The 18,456-nt window shown below is 50.9% G+C and overlaps 1 protein-coding gene across 1 annotated transcript; it reads right to left on the bottom strand.

Annotated features, from left to right (window-relative positions):
• Positions 1 to 623: 623 nt before the first annotated feature.
• LOC128835698 (solute carrier family 26 member 9-like) lies at positions 624 to 12,907 on the bottom strand. The gene is made up of 6 exons (XM_054025284.1): positions 12,869 to 12,907; positions 9,599 to 9,763; positions 7,918 to 8,070; positions 6,499 to 6,581; positions 4,352 to 4,499; positions 624 to 833 (listed from the first exon to the last, which is right to left on the bottom strand). The coding sequence occupies exons 1-6, from the start codon at positions 12,905 to 12,907 to the stop codon at positions 624 to 626; spliced, it is 798 nt and encodes a 265-aa protein (XP_053881259.1).
• Between the last annotated feature and the right edge of the window lie 5,549 nt (positions 12,908 to 18,456).

Below are 18,456 nucleotides of genomic sequence, written 5' to 3'. Positions count from 1 at the left end.
AAAGTGCTTCCCTTAGGCCTGATCCTGGGAGGTGCTGAGCACCCACAATGCCCAGTGCAGTCCCAGGGAGCTGCCTTCACTGAACAACCTTAAAGATCAACAGGTGCTTGCTCCACAGCATGGCAGCAAAAGTGCCAGTGCTAATGTGCCCCAACCCTGACGAGGAGGAACCCCACTCTGTGGGAGAGAGGGCAGTTCGGTCTTGGTGGCCCATGTGTCCTTGACCTCTCTGCTGAGTCTGTCAGCACGACAGCCAGTCAGGAGCATGGGTTTGGTGATGTAGACCCTTGCTCAGTGGAAAATGGATTGAGATTCACCAAACCCATCCCATACAGAGGCCATTAGAGACATCCATCAGATGGTAACAACTTCTAGCCAGATAGAGACCCAGTCTGGATTCCAGCTGGCACTCTGGGGAGTAACAGCTCTATGATCATCATTAATCATGTGAGCCAGCTAGCCCCTCAGAAAAACAGCCTTCAGGTTCAAATTCTGCTCTCAGTGACAATGGTGTCAATCTGGAGTGACTTCGCTAAAGTCAGTGGAGTTACTCTGGATTAGCAACAGTGGAGTCTGAATCTCTGGCTCTGAATTTTAGCAGAGAATGGCTCCACTGGACACATTCAGGTGCCCCTCTGTGGCCGTCTATACACTAATCGTGGAGGTGTCATCACGGTTGCTAGTGTGAAACTGGGCGCCAGGAAGAAGAAAGTAATAACCTGAGATTTTCCTCTAGCCCCGTCCACAGCTAGGGTTACAGACAGAGCACAGCAGATCACATGGATTTTGAAAAAGGATCCAAAGAAGTTACTGCAGCCCAGGGCAAGCATTTCCTATGGAGAGAAGAGGAAGGTGTTTGTCAGAGGAGGAAGGAAGCACCTAAGTTTCCTCTAGCAGCAATTAAAGGGAGGTGAGAGAAGTGGGTCACTGGGATTCCCCTCCTCTGCTTGGTGAGCGGCACTGTCTTTGCAAAGCCTCTGCCCTGCACACAGCAGTCATTCCTGCCCCTCCTCCTCACCCAGAGGATTGCTCCTTCTCCTCCCAGAGGCATTGCTGGATTCCCTAAGTTATGCCCATGATGACACATCAACTCCAGCCAGTGCCTGGCAACAAGAGACCCGCTGGATTTCTCTATAAAAACTAGGTCTTTAGGAAGTTTTAACAAGTTGGCAAATCCTTGCCATGCAAACATCAGAAACAAAACAATCATCACAGCCGTTAGCTTTTGTTTAAAGAGACATTATTCAGGAATATAGTCATCAGATCTTTCTGTCTCACAGGGTGTTACCATATTACAGAGTGAGCATCATTACAACACCTATACTATGTCGTCTCTAGCGACTATAAATACTCCCAAAAACTGGACAGGTGCTAGAGTGTTTTTTTGCAGGTGTATGTACTTTGTCTGAGTATTGAATAAAAGGTAACCAAATATCTAAGTATCTATCTGTCCTCTGCCTATTTCCTAGGTACGTAATTGGTGTGTTTCCCTAACCACAACCTCCCATTGTTGAAGGCCTCAGCAGCCAAGCAACTATTAGCAGAGCAGATGAGAGATTAATTCTTCATTTCCTCTTGTCTGACCATTTCTGCTGGGAAGCCCCAGGAGGATTACCAAAGGTTCATTTGGTAACAGAGAGCCAATGATTTGTGATATTTGGTTACAGCCAGGGCCGGCTCCAGGCACCAGCCCACCAAGCATGTGCTTGGGGCGGCACCTGGATGGGGGCGGCGCGGCGCGGCACTCCGGCCTGAGAGCGGGGCTGCGACTGGGCTCGCCGCTCTCCCTGCGGCGCTCCGGCCGCCGGGGAGAGTGGAGCCGCAGCGGGCTCGCCGCCTTCCCCCGGCGCTCTGGCCGCCAGGGAGAGCGGAGCCCCGGCCAGGCTCTCCGCCCTCCTCCCGGCACTCCGGCCAGTCGGGGAGAGCGGGGCCCCGGCCGGGCTCTCCGCCCTCCTCCCGGCGCTCCGGACGCCAGCGGAGCCGCGGCGGGCTCACCGCCTTCCCCCTGGCGCTCCGGCCGGTTGGGGAGAGCGGGCCCGTGGCCAGGCTCGGCGCCCTCCCCAGCCGCACTCCCCACCGGGGGCGGGCGGGGGGGAGGGGCGGCGGGAGGCTTTTTTGCATCAGGTGGCAAAAAAGCCAGAGCCGGCCCTGGTTACAGCTTGCATCCAGCACTCTCTGATGACTGGACACGTGCACCGTATATACATAAAATCTCCTCTTTCACTGCAGTTTCTCCAACATTTATCCCTATTCAATCGCTATGTATTTTTTAGCCTGATGGGTTTGAGATACCATTGAAACAGTATCTTAAAGACATTTTCTTTTATTGTGCTACAGACTGTGCTTGCTAGTCCTCCTTTCCAGATCAAACCCCATTCCTCTGGTGTCATTTGTCTGCTAGGTCAGGGGTTCTCAAACTGGGGGTCAGGACCCCTCAGGGGGTCATGAGGTTATTACGTGGGGGGGTCGCAAACTGTCAGCCTCCTCCCCAAACCCTGCTTCACCTCCAGCATTTATAATAGTGTTAAATATAAAAAAGTGTTTTTAATTTATAATGGGGGGTCGTACTCAGAGACTTGCTGTATGAAAGGGGTCACCAGTACAAAAGTTTGAGAACCACTGGTCTAGGTCCTTTCCCCAGCTGTTTCACCACTTCTGGATGATTCAGTGTTGCAGTGAGGCTGATAGCTGGACCCAGTTCCCAAATATCCTGCCTTAATTTGTGTCTGCGACCAGCTGCAGAGGCATTTTAAAAAGGAGGGAAAATGAGGAATAACAAACGTTTGGAATCCCAAATGAACCTAACATCTTTACAAGGGTGCGTTCTGCATGAGTCAGACAGGCAATAGTCTTCCCCTCCTTCGCACTCTGCCTGAAACACATGGCCGGAACAGAGAGCCGTGTGCTGATCAGGGGTGTGCCTTCTGTCGCACGTGCAACTGTTTCCTTGCATAGGTCTCGAGCAGATCAGGGAGCCCTGATATTAGGGTGCCTGGGAAAGGAGGCCTCCCGATGCGGTCAGTTGGGCGGAAGGAGAGAGAGAGGTGGGACTGTGGTGGAGGGAAAGCAAAGCAGGGGGATCACACCCCAAACTCCCCCCAATCCTGTACAATCTCCCTCTAGCCCACAGACAATCTGCATACAACAACAAACCAGTGCACTTAGCCCCGGATTCATGAGCAACCCTACCACTATGCAAGTCTGAGCGCAGGAGAGAGAGACACAAATTTCAAAGAAACAGAGTGTGTTTAAAAGCTCCCAACTTATTAAATAGGCTTCCATTTTCACATCCATTATACCCAGCAGCATCTTGACCAGAGGTGGGCAAACTACGGCCCTTGAGCTCCCGGCCGGGGAGGCTAGCCCCCGGCCCCTCCCCTGCTGTCCCTGCTCCCCCGCAGCCTCACCTCGCCGCGCCGCCAGCGCTCTGGCCCACTACTCCTGCCAGGCAATGCAGCGGTGTGTCTGGCTCCAGCCGGGCGGCGGGGCTGCGAGTTCCTGCTGCTCTGAGCAGCATGGTAAGGGGGCAGGGAGCGGGGCGGGGGGTTGAATAAGGGGCAGGGGATCCCGGGGGGCAGTCAGGGGACAGGGAGCAGGGGGTGGTTGGATGGAGTGGAGGTTCAGGGGGGGCAGTCAGGGTACGGGGAACGGGGGGGTTGGATAGGCATGGGAGTCCCGGGGGCACAGCCTCCCGGGGGGTGGGGGGGGGCAAGTGGGGCAATTTGCCCCAGGCCCCGCAGAGGCCCCACGAGCCCTGGCCAAGAATCCCTGCTAGAGGCGCCTTTTTAATTTTTACTCACCTGGCCGCGTTCCGGGTCTTTGGCGGCATTTCGGCAGTGGGGGGCCCTTCAGTTGCTCCGGATCTTCGGCGGCATTTTGGCGGCGGGTCCTTCAGTGCTGCCGAAGACGTGGAGCGAGTGAAGGACCTGCCGCCGCCACCGCAGACTCGGAGTGCCGCCCAGTGAGTATGTCCGCTCCCCCGTTTTGTCCCAGGCCCCCTGAATCCTCTGGGCGGCCCTGCCCGGGGGGGCCTGTCAGGGGGCAGGGGTGTGGATAGGAGTCGGGGCAGTCAGGGGACAGGGAGCAGTGGGGGTTGGATAGGCGGTGGGGTCCTGGGGGGGCTGTCAGGGGACAAGGACCAGGGGGAGTTGGATGGGTCAGAGGTTCTGAGGGGGGCAGTCAGGGAGCGGGAAGTGGGAGGGGGTGGATAAAGAGTGGGGGCCAGGCTGTTTGGGGAGGCACAGCCTTCCCTACCTGGCCCTCCATACGGTTTCGCAACCCCGATGTGGCCCTTGGGCCAAAAAGTTTGCCCGCCCCTGATCTTGACTATATCCTTTTAAATAAATGTTACCTGGTTGGGGTCTACGTCATAGCCATGTTTGGTTCCTAGGGTTCGTCCCATGGCCAGGTTGATCACGTAGCCCACAATGGCAAGTGAAAAAGCTGTGCCAACCATATCTTTCCACTTGCTCACCAGTGGGAGTGTGGGGACTGGGAAGCTGCAGCCAAAGAATAGAGGAGAAAGCTGTCAGGACATAGGTGTTTAGAGATGGAGCCAGTGGACCAGGATTTGACTTTATATATACAGGATTCACTTCACCCACTACTAAAATGCAGTCACCTCTGGGAGGAACACAGCAGCTGTTTAACAGTGCACAGCAGCACTGCGCAACTGTTCAGGAAAATGAGTGAAGAATGACCCATCCAAATGAAACTGCGGGGGAAATTTAGGTCAGTGGACTCCAGCTGGGATTTGGTCAGGATGCTGGGGCTTTTGCAAAAAGTGCCAGAGGATTTTAAATGATCCCAAGTGACCACATCTTTTGTTCTCTCTTTAATCTGAAAGACTGCACCTCCAAGCAACACAGCCCCCTCTAGTGCCATGCAGAGCCGTTGGCTCAGAACCGACCGAGAGAGGAGTGCCAGGAACTGCATCACCAACACCAAAGAATGAGAGCTCCTCAAAAATTTTCCAGTGGAAGAGTCAGGAAGTTTGACTAAATCGAAACATTTCACAGGAATGAGACAATGTCGATGAAATTTCATTTTGAAAAAAAATCAAAACGATTCAGTTTGATAAGGTTGAAACCATGTTTTGACTTTCTCATTTTGAAACAACTTTTTCATTTTGACTTTTATTGTACATGATATAGTATAATATGCAGTGTCGTTGTAGCTGTGTTGGTTCCCGGATATTAGAGAGACCAGGTGGGAGGTAATATTTTTTCTTGGCCCAACTTCTGTTGGGGAGAGAGATGAGCCTTTAAGCTTACACAGAGCTCTGCTTCAGGACTGAAGAAAAAAGAGCGTGTCTCTTCCACCAACAGAAGTTGGGCCAAGAAAAGATATTACCTCCCACCTTGTCTCTCTGATAGAATAATTGAAACACAACATTCCAATTGAACCTAAATGGAATATATCTCTACAAAGAATACCAATGTGATCCCCAGGCTTACAGAACTTACCGTGCTTTGCACATGCTGAATAATATCCTAGACACAATCCCAACTCTAGCCTTGTTTATTATTTCGACACAGGACTGGTGCTGTGTGTCCCTTGTAATTATAAGATTGTGCAGCGCAGTATTGTATGCTTTGCACAATTATAGCTTGGTAATTATATACTGCCCTTTATAATCCACTAATGCATTGACTCAGGTAAAGAAAGAAGGATTAGGAGACATTTTCCACTCCAACCTAGCCTAGATTCTGTTCTATTTTGGTTCTTATGCCTCAGCCTGCACAATGGTATCTGAGTGCAGTGCTGCAGGGCTATTGCTACTGCCTGGGGTTAGTCCTTATCCTAGGATATTGTAGGATGATTTACGAATGCTCAGGCAAATTAGTGCCCTCTTTGGATACCAATCACAAAAGACAGTCGCTCCCTGCTGTAGTTATTATTACTTGTTACAAGTAACTTGTATTATGGTAGCGCCTAGCGGCCCCAGCAGAAACTGTTGCCCCATAGTGCTGGGTGCTGCACAGACACAGGAAGGGAGGATTTTACATTTCCCAGATGGGAAACCAAGGCCTGGAAAGATAAAATGACTTGCCCAATGTCACTCAGGGAGGCTGTGGTAGAGCTGGGACGCAAACCCAGGTCTCCTGCGGTCACTGTACACACCCCACTGGAGACAAAGGTCACATTCAGCTCCTGCCTTGTGCAGAACCTGAACCAGGGTGGAACCCCTCTCTACCCCCTCGTAGTGCCCAGTGGTGCCTTTCTGCATGAGGCTGTTTGTTAGGGGCATAGATTTTGCTGAGGACAAGGCAATCACTCAGGGAGAGCTACGGAGGAACCTCAGTAAACAGGGCGAAGGTCAGTAATAAAATGGTGTCCCTTTCACTGAGTTCTCTATTTCAGCAGGCAGTGTCCTTCGTTATCCCTCACTTCTGTGGGGGTTGTATCCCAGATTGCAGCACGGGCTGGTAGGGGACTATCCCTGGTCCAGAAGGAATCAGCCCTTGGAAATGGATTCAGGCCTGCAGGCGCACTTACCCCATCTTAATCTTCCCAACGATTGGCATGTTGTATTTCTCAGGCATGTTCAAGCAGCCGGAGACCGCGGTAGCTACTATGACCTGAAATCACAGAGAGTAAAGGAGCTGTAAGGGGAAGCAGCATTGTCAGATCCTTACGCAGCGTTGCACGGACTTAGCTGTGCGGGATGGTGAGATAGTGGCTAATGCCTACTACAGACGAGAACGATACCTGTAAAGCCAAATTCAGCCCTGGATCAAGCGGGAGAAACATCCATCCGCTTCAATGGGTGTTATGTCCGTTTATGTCACAGATTAGTTTACCCCCATAGACATTAAAGGAGTGCACTGGCAATCCAAAATATGAGGGAGAAACAATGCGGGGGGGGGGGTTCTCCTCCTCTTGAGAATATAATAATACTTGGGCTTCCCTATCCCCTTTCATCACAGGATATCCAAGCACTTGATGAGTATTACTGGAGCCACACAAGACAAGGTTGATCAGTCACGTCATCCCCATTTTGGAGAACTGAGACAGTGCCCTAAAATAGCAGCGAGCTGGGATAGTGAGGAATAGAACCCAAAGTTCCTGACCCCTAGTTTCCTGTCCTAAAATCTCGGTAACACTCCCTCCCCCATGGAAGCTTGTGGTCATTCTACACATGCTCTGAGGGGAGACTTAGCCCGTATATGGTTGAGAGAGAGCTCACAGCAGGAATGTGGCTGGCAAGGCCTCTGCAGATATGAACCTAACCCGCTGTGGCTCTGTGGGGGCTGGGGAGATGTATAGTTTGTCATGGTTTCACTTAGAGGTGAACCACAACAGGGTGACTGAATCCGTCACACACCCACCTGGGATTTGGGGGTCCCCGAGCCAAATGTTCTGACTCAGGCCCAACCCTCGTTCTGACATGAAATTCAGTGGGGTCAGCAGCTTCTCTCGGAGGTTCTGGAGCTGCTGAATTTCTGAAACTTAAGCCAAACTCAGGGGCCCCGGTGTCCCGTCGCCCTTGAATTGTGCACCCGGTCAGTGCAGGGTGTAAAAGTCAGAGCAGGGTGTAAAAGGCAACCAAATCAGAAGTGTAGTGCTCTACACCCACTTCGTCCTGGTGTAAATGACCATGTGAAGCAGGCACTGGTGCACTGGGCTCAGTGGTGCGAGCCCCCCTGAACCGAAACCAAAAAATCTAATTAGAGTGACACTGCCGGTGCCTCCTGCTTCCCCAAGCATCCAAGCCATGCAGGTGTCCTGAGTCCGACATCATGCCTCACCAGGTGTCAAAGCAAGGGTGCTTTGAAATCTAGGCCCTTTCCCTGCCTGTCCTAGATAGGCACCTTCCTGCAAAGGCTGGGAAGAGATGAGGGGAAAAGTCTCTTTCAGGGAAAGGTTGTTTCCTCTCTAATGGACAGAGGATGACAGAGCTCAGGTGTCACTTACTATGACAATCTCCATGGGGATGGGCACCCGGATCTTCTTCATGTATTTCATGTTGAGCTCTTTCACAATAATAAGGAGCACAGTGCTGATCAGGGCGAAGATCAAGGAGGCCACGTTGGTCTTGGGGAGATTTTTGCAAATATCAATAAATGTCTAGAGGTGGGAGAAGGGACAGCCGTCAGCAAAATGTTGAGAAGGGCTACTTGGAATTCCAGTGGGCAAAGCAGCGAACACCCCCCCCAGCCCACTCTGGCCTCTCCATGGACATCTCTGAGCCACAGGTGCTGGAACTAGGGGTGCTGGAGGTGCTGCTGCACCCTCTGGCTTGAAGTGATTTCCATCATATCCAGGGTTTACAGTTTGGTTCAATGGCTCTCAGCCATTCCGTTCCAGCCCCCCTGCTCTGAGCATATGAAACAGGCACTGGGGAATGAAACAAGCACCAGAAATCCCAAGACAGCCTGCTTCTGTGTCTGGCTACTTCAGTTACGCAGCCAAACTTCCAGGTGCATAGGACCCGCGGAAGTCAATGGAAAGGACTATGGATCGGCCCCAGAGAGGGGCGGGGCCATCTCCTCAAGTTCACGTAAAGCACATCTCCACTGACTTCAGTGCAGCTACCCCATTCATAGCCGTTGAGGATCTGGGCCTATATATTTAAAAACATTCAGTGCCCTTACCCATGCCCCTAATGACATCTTTGATTATTGAAACTCAAAGCATTTGAAAAAAACCCGCTCATTTATGTTCCATCGTTAGTGCTGATTGCATCCTTTTTTGTGTTATTTCGCTCATCTGGGACAGTGAAAATAGATTCACCAGGGCCTGATTCCCCTCTCATACCAGTCTTATGCCACGGTCACTCCATTGCCATATATCAGTCAGAGGCGGATGAAATGTGGATCAACCCCATATGGTTCTCTTTTTTTTTTCCCTAGTCCCTAATTCTCATCCACTTCCCCAGTGCTGCAGCACCTGACTTGCAAAGAATGCTGGGAAATGTTTAAATCCAGACGGAATACCTGCGTTCATTGGAATACTAAAAATCATGGAGGTGTCTCTAGGGATTGTAGGTTTGGATTTTCCTGCATCGGCCCCAGGGACGCTCTGACATGCCCGACTCTCTGCTGACTCATCTGATTCTGTGATTCCAAACCTAAACAGGCTAAGGTCAATCCAGCAGTGTCGCCTCAGAGGAACTGCCAGGCTGGACCAGACCAGGAGACCATTTAGTTCAGTGTCCCATCTCTGACAGTGGCCAGCACCAGATGGATCAGAGGAAGGCGCAAGAGGTCATATTTATGGGATAACCTGCAGCCACGGGTAGTTTCCCCTGACCCCTAATAGCTAGAGGCTGGCTCGTGCCGTAAAGCAGGAGGGCTAATATTCCTTCCAAGACTCCCTCAAGACCCATCAATGGAAATAATTAAAAACGATCAGGCCTCAGGTCTGATTGTGGTTTTATTTATGACAATAGCGGCACAAGGGACCCTGGGTACAAGCTGAGAGTGCTGGGAATGGAGCGGACTGCCATGTGCTTGCACCCTCTCAGCCCTCTGCTCATTTGATTTAGGATTCATTAAGTAACGTCCCCATGTATTTGCTGATGCAGTGTCTGCAGCGTGCTAGCCCCTGGGCCGAGGTGTGGAGAGAAGGTCCCTACCCCAGCGAGCTCACTTACATAGACGATGGCCAAGGGCCCAGTGTAGGCCGGGATCGTCAAGCCAAAGACATATTTGAGCACCGAGATGAGGATCTGGAGCCCTGCTGCAGTCATGAAGCCCCGGATGAAGGATTCCGAGAGGTAGATGGCAACGAAGCCAAACTGCACGAATCCCAGACAGATCTAAGGATGGACGGACACACGCATCACAGTGAAAACGTACTGGAAACAGCCCAGACCCCGTCCCCAGGGGCCATCACAGAGATCATTAACGGAGAGCTGCTGCACACGACAGGCTGGCCCCTGCAGTGTGGGGCAGCCACATGGCGCTGGGCACTGGGGCGGTCTGGAGACAGAGCCAGCGTAACTAGCCCAGGGAGAGTCATGCCAGGCTGGGAGCATGCTCAGGTGGCAAAGAGCCAATACAGAGGCTAGGGGAGTGTGGCTGGGATGCCATTTTGTTCCCTTGGGGCCACTAGTGTCGCCCGGTGAGTGCTCTAATCAATGACTATCTCTGCTCACAGGATTGGGAGAGTGCACAGGGTGAACTTTGCACCATCTTGGCAACTGCATCCTCCCCCCAGCCCTGCACCATGAGCCAGACGCCCGCTCTGAACACAGGCAGTGGAAACACAAACTATGCCCAGGGCCGGTGCAACCACCAGGGCGCCAAGTGGTTGGGGGCGCCAAAAAGCGGTGCCCTGGCTCGGCAGGGAGGAGCCGCCTTCCGGAGGCACCGGAGAGCCAGAGCGTCGGCTTGCGGGGGCGGCGAGCCCCAGCCATGGAGGAGCCGGCGTGGCGCAGGGGGGCAGCAGCCCTGCAAAGGCGGCGGCACTGCTAGCTGGGTCTAGCCGGGCCCCCCGCTCCGCCTGCCCAGGCTGCGGCCTGGCGCCCCCCCACCCCCAGGGGCTCCTGCAAGCTGCAGCAGATGCATGTGGGCGCCGGCCCCTGTGCACCCCTCAGGTCCCCCCTTGTCCCACTCGGGCTCTGCAGCTCCCCGGTATGTGAGTTGCCACCACTGCTGCCCCTCCCGAAGCTCCCCGCTCTCGCTGCCTCAGCACTCTGCAGGGGAGGGGCTGTGCATGCGGCAGTGTGTTTTGCCTCCACGTGGAGCCAGCGTCTGACCAGCATGGGCATGGTAAGGGGAGTCACGGGGGGGCAGTCAGGGAGCAGGGGGAGGGTTGGATGGGTCAGGAGTTCTGCGGGGGAGGTTGTCAGGGGGCAGGGGTGTGGAGAGGGATTGGAGCAGTCAGGGGACAGGGAGCAGGGGGGGTTAGGTTGGGAGTTCTGGGGGTCCTGTCAGGGGGTGGGGAGTGGTTGGATGGGGCGTGGGAGTCCCGGGGGTTTGTCTGGGGGTGGGGGCTGTGAATAAGGTTTGGGGCAGTCAGGGGACAGGTAGGGGGTGGAGTTCTGGGGGGCAGTTAGGAGCAGGGGTCCCAGGAGGGGCAGTCAGGGGACAAGGAGCAGGGGCGAGTTGGGGGTTCTGAGGGGGGCAGTCAGGGGGTGGGAAGTGGGAGGGAGTGGATGGGGGTGGGGCTAGGGCAAGGCTCTCCCCCCCGTCCTGTTTTTTTATTGTTGAAATATGGTAACCCTAGGTGAGTGGGAAGCCGGGGGCGCATGGGGGTTGGCGCCCACATGCATCCGCTGCAGCCTGCAGGAGATCCCCGGGGGGGCAGGCCGCAGCCTGGGCAGGAGGGGCGAGGGGTGCAGCCGCTCCCTGCTAGTGGCGCCGCCGCCTTTGCAGGGCTGCTGCCCCCCTGCACCATGCCGGCTCCTCCATGGCTGGGGCTCGCCGCCCCCGCAAGTGGGATGCTCTGGCTCTCCGGTGCCTCCGGAAGGTGGCTCCTCCCTGCCGAGCTGCTGCAGCGGCCCAAGCCCAGCAAAGCCAGTGAGTGGACTCGGGGCGGGGGCCGCCAGGGTGTGGTGGAGAGGGCTCGCCGGGGGGGCTGTACTGGGACCTGTGTTGTTTAGCATACTGATAAATGATCAGGAAAAGGGGGTAAACAGTGAGATATCAAAGTTTGCAGCCGATACAAAATGATTCAAGGTAGTTAAGTCCAACGCTGAGGGCAAAGAGCTACAATGGGATCTCACCAAACTGGATGACTGGGCAACAGAATGGCAGATGAAATTCAATGTTGATAAATGCAAAGTAATGCGCATTGGAAAACATAATCCCAACGATACATACAAAATGATGGGGTCTAAATTAGCTGTTACCACTCAAGAAAGAGATCTTGGAGTCATTGTGGACAGTTCTCTGAAAACATTTCTATGACTCCGTGGCCTTGGAAGGGGCAGGACTCTGCAAAGTGGACTGGCCAGAGGACTCTATGGTTGGAATAGGCCAAAAGACAGTTGGGGAAACTGAGGCAAAAGTCGCTGCAGCACCACAGCCATCCAGGAGGGGGCATGTTGGGCTGGCAACTTTTTCACAGGATCCATGCTCTAGAACAGGAGTGTCAAAGTCCAGAACTGAAGGGCACTAGCAGAGCTGTGTATGTGGAACCCTTCTCTAGAATAGCAGGGATGCTGTATGCCAGAACTGAGGATCACTGTCAGAGCTGTGAGGGGAACCCAACTCTAAGATAGCCAGGGATGCTGCATGCTGGGATTGAGGGGCGTTGCGTAAGCTGAGAGGGGAAGTTCCCACAGGATCTGCATGAAAAAATGGTCTCACAAGCTCTACAATCTTAAAAGAAAAAAGAGAAGGCAAAAAGGAGCCAAGACTGCAAGATGGCTGGAGGAAATGCTTTTGTAAATACTCTGTTCCTGCCTGCTCCTCTCACTCAGTGCTTGACAGTCATGGACAATCATCCACAGGCACCCAGGGCTCAAAATAAACCCGGCCCTTTTAACCAGAAGCCGGTAACAGAGCTTTCTTTAGAAAATGCAGATGTGGAATTTGGCCTTTCCTTAGCTGTGCTGCAGTCAGCCCTATATGCTCTGGTGTGATCCAGGCCCTGCTTGGCTACCTGATGGCTGTTAGACAACCATAGACATGTTCATGTTCACTTTCGTAACTATTGTCAGAGGATTGTGAGCTTCATGGACATGGGATGGGGGGTAAGGGGAAAGGACAGAGCAAAGCTGAATACAATAGGGAGAGGAAAACTTCTCCACATACATAAGAGGATCATAGTAGTTCATGATGTAATGAAACTGAGTCCAAGCTGCAAAGTTGAGATTCAGAGCAGAAGTTTCCCAACGTTCATGTGTACTTGGATCAGGAGTTCTGGCTTAGGCCCATTTCTCTACTGGATGTAGTACCTCAGAGAGCCATAGTACCTCAGAGAGCATGTAAGAGAATGAAGCCATAGTATCCATAGTGCGGTTTCTATACTGTGCTCCGTTCCATAGTAAAAATTACTTACCCATGTCAGGCTACATTTGATCTTTACAAAAAAGGCCAATGCATCATCCTTACACTGCACTTTATGCATTACCTTAGATCTTAAATACCATTTAAATGGGAGGCATTTTAGGAGGCATATAACAAGCCCGTGAGAAAGACTGAATGGGATGGAGAAAGAAGCTATTCTGTAGGGAGAGATTTATAGCCATCAGGGTGATGTGTAACCCTGTAAAAACCTAGACAGGTTAGCGAGACTTGACGGCCAATAATGGCACTAGGGGGAAGGAGAATAGGTGTAGGGGAGTCCTGGCTGATGGGGGAAACCCCACGCTCACCATAAAAATACGGCTCAGTTAGGAAGTGGGGCAGCTGGAGCAATGGGTTAATACTGCAGGCCTGTACCACTACAGACCTCAGGTTAAAGCCTATCGAAAGCACCTGAGTGTGGTGGTTTCAAGTTGCATCTCTGAACCTTTATCTAGGACAGACACTGTACAATCCCAGCTTTGGCTCTGGGCTGGAGGAGCAGGGCCTAAACGAGGCTCAGACCTGAGGTGCATTGGCAGAACGGTGTGGCACACATTCACCCAGGACCTGCCACAACCAACCCTGCCTGCCAGTGCTATTTGCCCTACACTTCCCCTCACAGTGAAATGTGCTTCATTGAATCTCATTTAAAGACATAACCTTGCGTCAAGGCAGAGGGAAGTTTGTGTGGTAGCCGGACACTACAAAATGTAAAGGACATTTTTGCCTGGCTTGCTTCCAGCAGGGCCCTTTTGCTCAGATTGCTACAGACAACAGGGGGCAAATCCCCCTTTTCAGGCCACAGTATTTGCTTATACAACGTGACCTGAGTTAGGATTATGCAAACCTGCAGCACTCGCTTTGTTTATGCCATGCCAAGGCAAGAGGCTGAAACTTTCAGAGCAGAAACCACTGCTGCGGCCGGTCAGAGGAAGCTGCCTCTCACTTTTGTGGGGGAAGAGGGAGGGAATGGGGTGTGCTACATTCATATTACTTTTGTTGTTATAATGGGTGCAGGATTAACGACATTATAGTATGTGGACTGAAATTACATGGAGGACAGACGACTGGAGCGAGTTCCTGCCCAACCTTATATATTGCAGTATGTCATGCCACAGACGCAACTAACTTGGGGCACTTAAAAATGAGTTAATGTGACTAAATACAATAAATACTTTAATGTAATCGATACACCTCATTATGCCAGCTTTACTTAATTGTATCATCTTATAGTACAGGGCATTTACTTCTGCTGTGTGCTAGTGGGAAAGGAGAATTGGAACCAGTGTTTTCACATTGTTAGAGTACAGGACTGCTCCGCTTTCATTTCACCGTGTAACCTTAGGTGAGTCATTTAGACCCTGATCCTGCAAAGCACTTGAGCACCTGCTCAAAGTATAGGAGAAATTGTACTGGCATCAGCAGGGATAGGGTTAGTCCACTGCCTAAGTGCTTTGTTGAACTGGAGTCTTAGTCTCTGTATCTAAATTGTCCCATCTGTACCCTGGGAAATAATTCCCCTTACCTAACTTTGAAAGAGGCGTTATGAGACTAAACTAGCTCTTTGTGACTCATCCGGAGATACTTAGTGGAAAGTATGGCCCCCGGGCCAGGTAATATATTATTTTTATCTCCATATACATGTGTAAAGCCCTTAGCATCAGGAACTAATGTTTATTATATTCGTATTTATATTCTAAAGAATCATCTGTAAACTCTAGTCCAGGGGTAGGAAACCTATGGCACGCGTGCCAAAGGCGGCACGCGAGCTGATTTTCAGTGGCACTCACACTGCCCAGGTCCTGCCCACCACTCCAGGGGGCTCTGCATTTTCATTTAATTTTAAATGAAGCTTCTTAAATATTTTGAAACCTTATTTACTTTACAAACAACACTAGTTTAGTTATATATTATAGGCTTATATAAAGAGACCTTCTAAAAAGGTTAAAATGTATTACTGGCACGCGAAACCTTAAATCAGAGTGAATAAATGAAGACTCAGCACACTACTTCTGAAAGGTTGCTGAGCCCTGCTCTAGTACTTATACTCCTACGTTTAATGGTTGCACAGCTCCCAAACCATCATTAAAGAGAGACAGAAGGATCAAGGGGTAGAGCAGGACATTGTCAAGTTGCACTCCAAATACATGATCAGCTTGAAGGATTTTTTGTCAATCCATAACCCACCTAATTCTTAAGGTAAGAGTTACCCTAGGCACGCCTCTGCACATCTCTCCCTTGCTGTTTCCCTGTCAAATGGGATGACACTTACCCTATCTCACTGCAGATGGGTGCTTGTGAGAATCAGAGGACTTGATCCAAAAGCCATTGATGTCAGTGCATCTCCATTGACTTCAGCAGACATTGGATTGAGCAAACTAACTACTGTTTGTTGAAGGGATATGAGCGGGACAAGATTGCATTTGTCAAGGCTGCAGAGAATGAGGGGCGGGCGGGAGATCAGGCTGGAGCAGGGAAGAGGAACTGGCAGGAACTAACGAAAGCCCTGATCCCACCACAGTTCTAAGCCCAGAGGCTGAGGTCTGCTCACCCACAGCTCACTGCAGGATTGCAGCCTATGTAGTGTTAACAAAATGAAGATGAAACATGCTCTATTAAGCGCCAAGTCTTATTAGAAGTCTGGCTGGGAGCTGCTCTTTAATTTACATTAGCCTGATTAAGATAATTATGTGCTATGTGGAATGTTACTTTGTTTCATGCCCACTGCAAACAAGGCCGAATCCCGGGAGAGTTGAAGGTACTCTACCACTTCAGAAACCGTGAGGGGTCCACACAAAGCCGTGCAGGCAGGGGAGAAACAAAAGGTTACTTAGCAAACTCCCCCACCACTAAAGACTTAATGAAACCTCAACATTTTCTCTATTCCTTTCTAAACAAATCAATGGGGACATTTTTGGGAACATTCTGTTGCTCTTGGCTTAAGGCGGAATGCTGTGAAAGTGGTGATTATGGTTTCTACACTTCTTAATCTTCCCCTTTGAAACATGACAGTTCCTGCACAGTTAAATGGTGCTGCAACTTGGTGTGTCTGAATCAGTAAGGGAGGTGGTCTGCCTCCATCTCCAAGGCCTTGCCTACCTGCGATTGCAGACATTGTTGCAACTGCATTGGTGCAAACCCCTAGTGTAAATAAGCAAAATGTCAATCAGCCACAGTGCATTGGGTGCAGCTCACTCTCTGCTTGAAACCACATCAACCTGCATTGGTGCAAATGGCAGCTTGGCCCAGAACTTAGTGTGTTAACCACTAGGTTCCCCCACACAAAGGTGCTTCCAACACCACCTAAACTATGAGATCACCATTTGGATTAGACGTCCATGTGGGTCTTCAACGTGCCGATCTCTGCTGCTGAAGGGTGAGTGCGGATAGGAATCACTGGTGTAACAGATACAACAGTCCTACTGTTGAGGGCTCCTGGCTGGTTCAATTACCAATGGTTCGTCTCTATTTTAGATTCAGCCTGATACTTCAAGGGACAAGGGGATTTCAGGGGAAAAGCTATGTCATTGCAGCTTTCTAAAGCCACACAGGTAGCTTGTGAAAGTTGACTTTGGGGTGGTAGTCTCCCTACTTGAGAGCTGCCACTCCAAGCACAACAGGTTTCTTCTCAAAGCCAGCCACGTGGTAGCACAAAGGAGAGATGCACTTGATTAAAGGCTTCTTGCTACCTAGCTCAGTGGGGGTGGGGAGTGTCAGGTTCAAGGGGAACCTCCTGTCACGGAAGTGGCAAATCCTGCTGGATATTTAGGCAGACCCCTAAACAGTTTATGGAAGGAAATAGACAAAGTTAATTGACACAGGCTTCGTACAGAAAGGAGGGCACCAGGGAGGGGAGATGAGGGCTGGTTGGAAAAATGTGGGTTTTTTCCTGTTTTGGCAAAAATTTGTTTTGATGGAAATTTTTTGACTAGCTCTAGTGAGGACCCAGGTGTGGAAATGACTGATGGCAGGGAAGAGATGAACCTCTTCCCAGCATTTATACATTCATGTTAGAATATTAAATAAAGACCGGGAAAAAATCTGCAATCCCATTTTTATTAGTTTCAAAACAAGAGCAGGTTTTATTTTTTATCAGTAATTTAATTTTAGTACATCTGTTGCAAAAAAAAACAGTGTGCACATAAACAGTTTGGTAAGAAGGAAAGTACAAGAATCAGTTTAATTATTTAGTGTTTTCCAAGATGACATTTCATTGTACCGTTCCTTATTCCTATACATTCTTCACCAAGAATAGAGAGAGCACCTTCCATTCCAATGTATTACTTAGCAGACATCTATGGAACAGTGCAGCTGAAAGAGGTTTTAGCTTGTTTCCAGCATTGCATTGCCTGTGTTAGTAGTACATGAAGTGGCTTTCACCCTATTTGCACTTGGGGATAGCACCTGGATCAGGTGCCCCTTCTTGGCAACTGTTTGTTTAATAACGGCAACTTTAGTGAAAGGGAACATTTTTGCAATAGCCTAAAAGAAGGATACTTAATCCTGGTCTACATTAGCACTTTCTGGGAAATCTCCCTCTGGTGCAAACCCCTGGGTGGTAACAATGATGAGTGCACTAGTGCAAAGCATGCGGGGTTAGATGACATGGTGGTAAAAATGCCAATGGCCTGTCTACACTTAGGCTGCCATCATTACTAGGGCAACGGGTGGGTGATTTCCTGAAAAGTGCTGGTGTAGACCAGGGCCGGCTTTAGGCCAATTCCACCAATTCCCCCGAATCGGGCCCCGCGCCTAAGAGGGCCCCACGCCCAGTGGCAGGGCTGCCCAGAGTGGGGGACAAGTGGCAGAGAATCCCTTCCCTGGCTAGAGGCGCCTTTTTAAATTTTACTCACCCGGCAGTGCTCTGGGTCTTTAGCAGCACTTTGACGGCGGGTCCTTCAGTGCCGCCGAAGACCTGGAGCAAGCGAAGGACCCGCCGCCAAAGATTAGGAGCACGGCCCGGTGAGTACAAGCCCCACGTGGTTTTTTCATTTTTTTTTTTTTTTTTTTAGGAAGTGCGGGGCCCCGTCGAAACTGTTGGAATCGGGCCCCGCACTTCCTAAAGCCGGCCCTGGTGTAGACACAGCTTTAGCGTGCTAGGGACCTTTCCAGTAAAGTGCAGAGTGTTCTCGGCTCCACCTGATTGGAAGGGAACTGGAGTCATTCTGCACCATACAGAAACAAGCTAGGAACGGAAAACTAAAGATGAAAAGAGAAGAATCACACCTTTTCTTAAGATTTACTTTTTCTTAAAGCTGCAATTCATCATTCTGGCACCACGATCACATAGTGCCTCATGGAGCTTACCAAAGAGAGCTTCCATTGACCTCCGCTCAGCACCTTGCAGATCGGTGCTTGAGTGTTTTGAGAATACATATAACGATCCATTTGGATGAAATTCGCCCATGTAGAGGGCTGGGACAAGGTGTAGGCACCACTTAAATCCTAATTAAATTCCTACTTTAGTGGGACTTAAGCCCTCCAGATAGGACTT

This window comes from Malaclemys terrapin, chromosome 4, assembly GCF_027887155.1.
Source record: "Malaclemys terrapin pileata isolate rMalTer1 chromosome 4, rMalTer1.hap1, whole genome shotgun sequence".
Taxonomy (NCBI): Eukaryota; Metazoa; Chordata; order Testudines; family Emydidae; genus Malaclemys; species Malaclemys terrapin.
Note: the sequence above shows the minus strand (reverse complement) of the source record. Positions and strands in the feature narration are given on the sequence as shown.